The following is a 5,124-nucleotide window of genomic DNA, read 5'->3' as shown; positions in this document are numbered from 1 at the left end:
TTCCCTATCCTTTTCTGAAAACTATTCAACACAGAATTGAACGATAGCAACTCTGGCAAGAATCCTCTTATATACACAATGAAAAAATAGTTCTGAGCTCTGCAAGTGATAACACAAGTGTCAAACTTCTTTTCACAGCCACTGAAAGGCAGGGGTTGGTCTGGCTAAGGTCACAGGATTTTATAATGGCTTTAGTATTTAGAGCTGTGGCACAATTAGCGGGAATTTCACTATTTTTGCTGGGATGGGTTTTATCCTGTCTTACAAACTACCTGCCACATGGAAAAATCTCAACCTGGACTTAAATGAAATGGAAAACTTGACCATGGGACTCTGACAGACCTGCGTCACCCAAGAGGAAGTGGGGATGCAATTCTATCCTGGCTTTGCCCGCTGAGCTCAGGATCTCCAGGATTTTAATGTTCCTCTCAAACGGCCTGGGATTCCTGGGCCTGCTGGTCTCGGGGTTTGGCCTGGACTGCTTGAGAATTGGAGAGAGACAGCAGGATGTCAAGAAGCAGCTGTTAATCCTGGGAGGAATTCTGTTCTGGACAGCAGGTGTCACAGCCCTTGTTCCTGTCTCTTGGGTCGCCCACAGGACAGTCCAGGAGTTCTGGGATGAGACCATCCCCGAGATTGTGCCCAGGTGGGAGTTTGGGGAGGCCCTCTTTATCGGCTGGTTTGCTGGATTTTCTCTCCTGCTCGGAGGGTGTCTGCTAAACTGGGCCGCCTGCGGGACCCAGATTCCCCTGGCTTCCGGCCACTATGCAGTGGCAGAAACGCCGCCACACCGTCTACACCTGGAGATGAAAACCACTCACCTGAAACTAAGCCAGAAGGGATCAGCGGTGCCCTCAGATGATTTGGTAGGATTTCCTGTTACACAGTAACCCATTCACTAAGCTTTGGATTTTCTAAAATCCATTTTCCCTTCGCTTCTGAAACTGTCATTTCTTTCTAAGATGGTAAACCACTTGTATCTTCTACTCTTGAGACCAAAACCAATCAAGACTTAACAGTAATCATACTCATTACTGGGGATGAGTTTTCTCAATTTTAAAATAGATTCAGTGATTGCACAGAACCGGTAAATAAAACATTGTGTTAGTACCTACACATCTTCTGAAGGTGTTATTTAATAAAATAAGATGAATCATTTGGCAATTGGAAATGTTACTGCTCATCATTGACTTCTTTCAAGTGTTTAAGATCACCTATTACACTGAAACTGAAGTCTGGCTGCTTATTTTTATTTTAAAGATATGACATCTGATTGTATTAAAAAAATTGCTGGCTCTCTGAAAGCTTGAGAGGTGCACATCGGGGACACATCATCTCTTTTTAAATTGGAGACTTCATTGCCTCTATGGAGACTTTTCCATTCATTCATGTCTTCTTTACTGTGTCAGAAGCAGAGGAGGGCAGTCTTGTGTTTTAAAGATTCATGTAAAATCTACCGCACCAACGTGCTTCTGCTTGTGTCCTGTGCTCTGTGGTAGATGGTGCAGCCACAAGGGGACTGTGGGTCGGGACTGGGGGGCGTGGGCAGATCCCCCCACCCCCTTTTAAAAAAAAATCAGCAATATATATGGTCCAACCAAGAACTATTCACAGCAAGCTGCTGGCTTGGGGAGGTTTTTTTTTTTTTTTTTTTTTAATTTATTTATTTTATTATTTTATTTTGTTGGTTTTTGGCTGCATTGGGTCTTCGTTGCTGTGCGCGGGCTTTCTATAGTTGCGGCGAGCGGTGGCTTCTCTTGTTGCGGAGCACGGGCTCTAGGCGCTTGGGCTTCAGTAGTTGTGGCACGGGGGCTCAGTAGTTGTGGCTCACGGGCTCTAGAGTGCAGGCTCAGTAGTTGTGGTGCACAGGCTTAGTTGCTCTGCGGCACGTGGGATCTTCCTGGACCAGGGCTCGAACCCGTGTGCCCTGCTTTGGCAGGTGGATTCTTAACCACTGCACCACCAGGGAAGCCACCAAACTTGGGGAATTCTTCATGAAAGATTTTATATTTGTTTGGTATATAGTTCAAGTAAACTTTTGTGTTTGCACCAGTCAGGGAAATTCACTGAACAATAAATGACACTGAAATAAAGCATTAGGTAATATGTATCTTTGTTTTTTTTTTTTTTCTTTTTTCTTTTTTTTTTTTGCGGTACGCAGGCCTCTCACTGTTGCGGCCTCTCCCGTTGTGGAGCACAGGCTCTGGACGCGCAGGCTCAGCGGCCATGGCTCACAGGCCCAGCCGCTCCGCGGCATGTGGGATCCTCCCGGACCGGGGCACGAACCCGTGTCTCCTGCATCGGCAGGCGGACTCTCAACCACTGCGCCACCAGGGAAGGCCCTGTATCTTTGTTTTTTAAAAAAAAAAAAACACACTGAATTTTTTTCCACCCACAAACACATGAAAAGTGCAGAAACCAGAGTTAATCTATGTGATGTATTTGCATACTTTTACAAACAAGACAAATTAAAACAGAAACATATTCAGAATTTAACCTGATTAAATATTTAGTTCAGTCCTGAGCTTTTGATATTTAATACAATATAAAGTAATAGCAAAAAAAAAAGATTTTAAATTTATTTGATTTGCATGCTACAGAGATTCAGCTAAACTTTGTTCATTTGGCTAGCAATATTCTTTTTGTACCTGTAACACTTAGATTCTGATATACAAAATTGTAATAACATACTGATAATTCTAACTTGAGAACTAAATATTACATTCTTTTTACCCTGTGAAGAATAAATTCTACCTTTAAAAAATAGTACTTATAATATTAAAATTCATGTTGTCCATATGGTTTTGTGAGCAAGTTATTAAAGTGTTTTGTCACTGTGAATCATTTGGGTTAGTACAAATATGACAGGATTGTTAAAAGCTGCCTATAAATACATAACACTATTGCTGGTTTTTAAAGAGTGAAAAAGGATTATATTAAGTTTGTCTCTCATGTTAGAAATGAGCAAATGCTGTAAAATAAAACCAAAAGCATCTTGGTCACAACTGCTAACTACCAGCCTGAGACAGATTTTATTCTTTTATGCTTGTCTGAAACTCTTTGTCGTACAAAAAGTTAACAGCTAATCTGATGGAATTTATAAAGCTGTAAATATTCCAATATAGCCTCTTCTGTGTCAAACATTTAAGATGGCCAGAACCGAACTATATATTAAACAGAACATAAATAAGACCGTAAATAAATAAATGAAGAAAATAAAATCGTACGGTACAACCACACATAATCCTATAAACATTTTCATGGTCAAACTAAGAAGCTGAAAACAGCTGACCTTCATTTAACTCTACATTAAATAAACTTCTGTTTTTCACATTTGACCTCGACAAGGATGAACGGTGCTCTTCCTCCAGCTCTCCTTGGTCACCTAACAGGATGAACTGGGCCGCCTGCAAGGACTGTGCTCAGTCAATTCATGAGGCTGGTTTTTGTTCAAAGTAGTGTCATGTCCAGTTATTCCTTCAAAGACTTTTGTATATAAATGGTGGGACACTTAGGAAAAAGTCATTACAGTTCTAGGCTCAGAAATGGCTTGATCTGAATTTTGATTCTGATAAAATGAACCTTCCAAAACATGTGTAATTACTTTCAAGTAAATATTCTTACCAATGAGGATTCTAGCTTAGGAATAGAACTTGTGTTTCTTTTTTTTAAGGGGTCCATTCCTTTAAGATGATGTTTTCATCTCTCAAAAAAAAAATGATTTCACTTGTTACATAAGATGGCTCACCAAACATTGCCTCTTCCAGTATTACAGACCGAGTAATATGGATGATTTAACTTGCATAAAACGATTTCTTTTAAAAGCCTTTTATGCTGGCAGAGCTAACCTGGGGATTTGTTTCTTTTAAGAAGTGCTTGGGTTGGGTAAGCTAAAATTCTCCACTGGAGGAAACTTCCGTCAGTTTCCATCTTGTTTGTCTGGAATATATATTTATTTATTGTTTACAAACGACTCAGCTTTTACTTCAAATTAATAATCTCCCCAGTCACTCTCTTCTCTTTGCCTCCCAACTCCTTACCACAAGTTACAGATAGGATTCCCTAAAAATGACAGCTGCAAAGGAATTTCTAGTAAATGTTAGAGATCTGTTCACTGAAGTATTTAAAAAATTTTTGGCAACCTTGATTCAATCGAGGTACCCTTTCCTCTGTTCCTGGTTTCAGCAAGTGATGCTAATGTGTTTCCTTCCACAGTACCAGCACTGTGTGTCCTCAGCACCCTGGGCCCCTACCTTCACCCACTTGGTACCATCCTCACACCTAGGACGAAGCATGACTGGTGCAAGCCAGACAGTCACGTGTGAACACTGACGCACAATCAGGCTGAGTGAGAAGCAGCAGCTGCTCACTGACGTGCTGATTTTAGTGTATTTCAGGAGGACTAGCTTTCTGCTTTCATCTCCCTACCCTTAAAGTCCTAAATCACAGGGTCTGTAGTGTGGCTGGAGCACTGCTCCTTTGCATTCTTGCCTTCCTGCACGCAGCATTTTGTTTCTGTTTTCTTTAGACACATAGAAAAGGACAAAAAAAGGCAGTTGTTTTAAGGAAACGAAGTGTTCCGACAGAGGTGACGGAAATGAACGCAGCACCTGTTTCAGGTGGACCCGGGACTCTGCACTGAAGCTCATGCTCAAGTTCAACCTCACGCTGAACGAGCTGCCCTCTAGCACCAAGTATCACCTGGCGCCACTGCCAGCTTCATAGTCGCCCGTGGGAAAACAAAGGAAAAGCGAAAACCGCCTGCTGCTAAACCGAGTTATCTCCCAACAGTCGGTTCAATAGGATACACGCTGGGTCCCGCCTCTATTCCATTTTTACCAAATACAGCCCATTGGCAATACACGTATAATGTACATCTGTGTACCAGATGATCCTGTTTTGGTTATCTGATTTCTTTTTTCTTTTTTAAACATGTAAGAATTACATTCAAGGTACTTTACAAATTAACATGTTGAAAATCTGATGTGAAATAAAAGCTCTTTAAGAATTGACAGTTATATTACAAAAAACCCCCCAAAACACAACCCCAAACAAGAAAACGTTCAGTCTTTTGCCCTCCCTAAGAGATGAAGAGGTGAAACCACGATCTCGTCAGCGAGGCAC

The 5,124-nt window shown here is 41.4% G+C and overlaps 1 protein-coding gene across 1 annotated transcript; it reads left to right on the top strand.

Moving 5' to 3' along the window:
- The first annotated feature begins 185 nt into the window (after positions 1-185).
- LOC103082448 (claudin-22) lies at positions 186-890 on the top strand. The gene is given in 3 exon segments (XM_007472028.1): positions 186-276; positions 279-372; positions 374-890. Coding segments are annotated over 3 exon segments (702 nt in total).
- Positions 891-5,124: the final 4,234 nt, after the last annotated feature.

This window comes from Lipotes vexillifer, unplaced genomic scaffold (genome assembly GCF_000442215.2).
Source record: "Lipotes vexillifer unplaced genomic scaffold, Lipotes_vexillifer_v1.1 scaffold951, whole genome shotgun sequence".
NCBI classification, from domain to species: domain Eukaryota; kingdom Metazoa; phylum Chordata; class Mammalia; order Artiodactyla; family Lipotidae; genus Lipotes; species Lipotes vexillifer.
The sequence above is the reverse complement of the archived record's forward strand: the minus strand, read 5'-3'. Positions and strand labels throughout refer to the sequence as shown.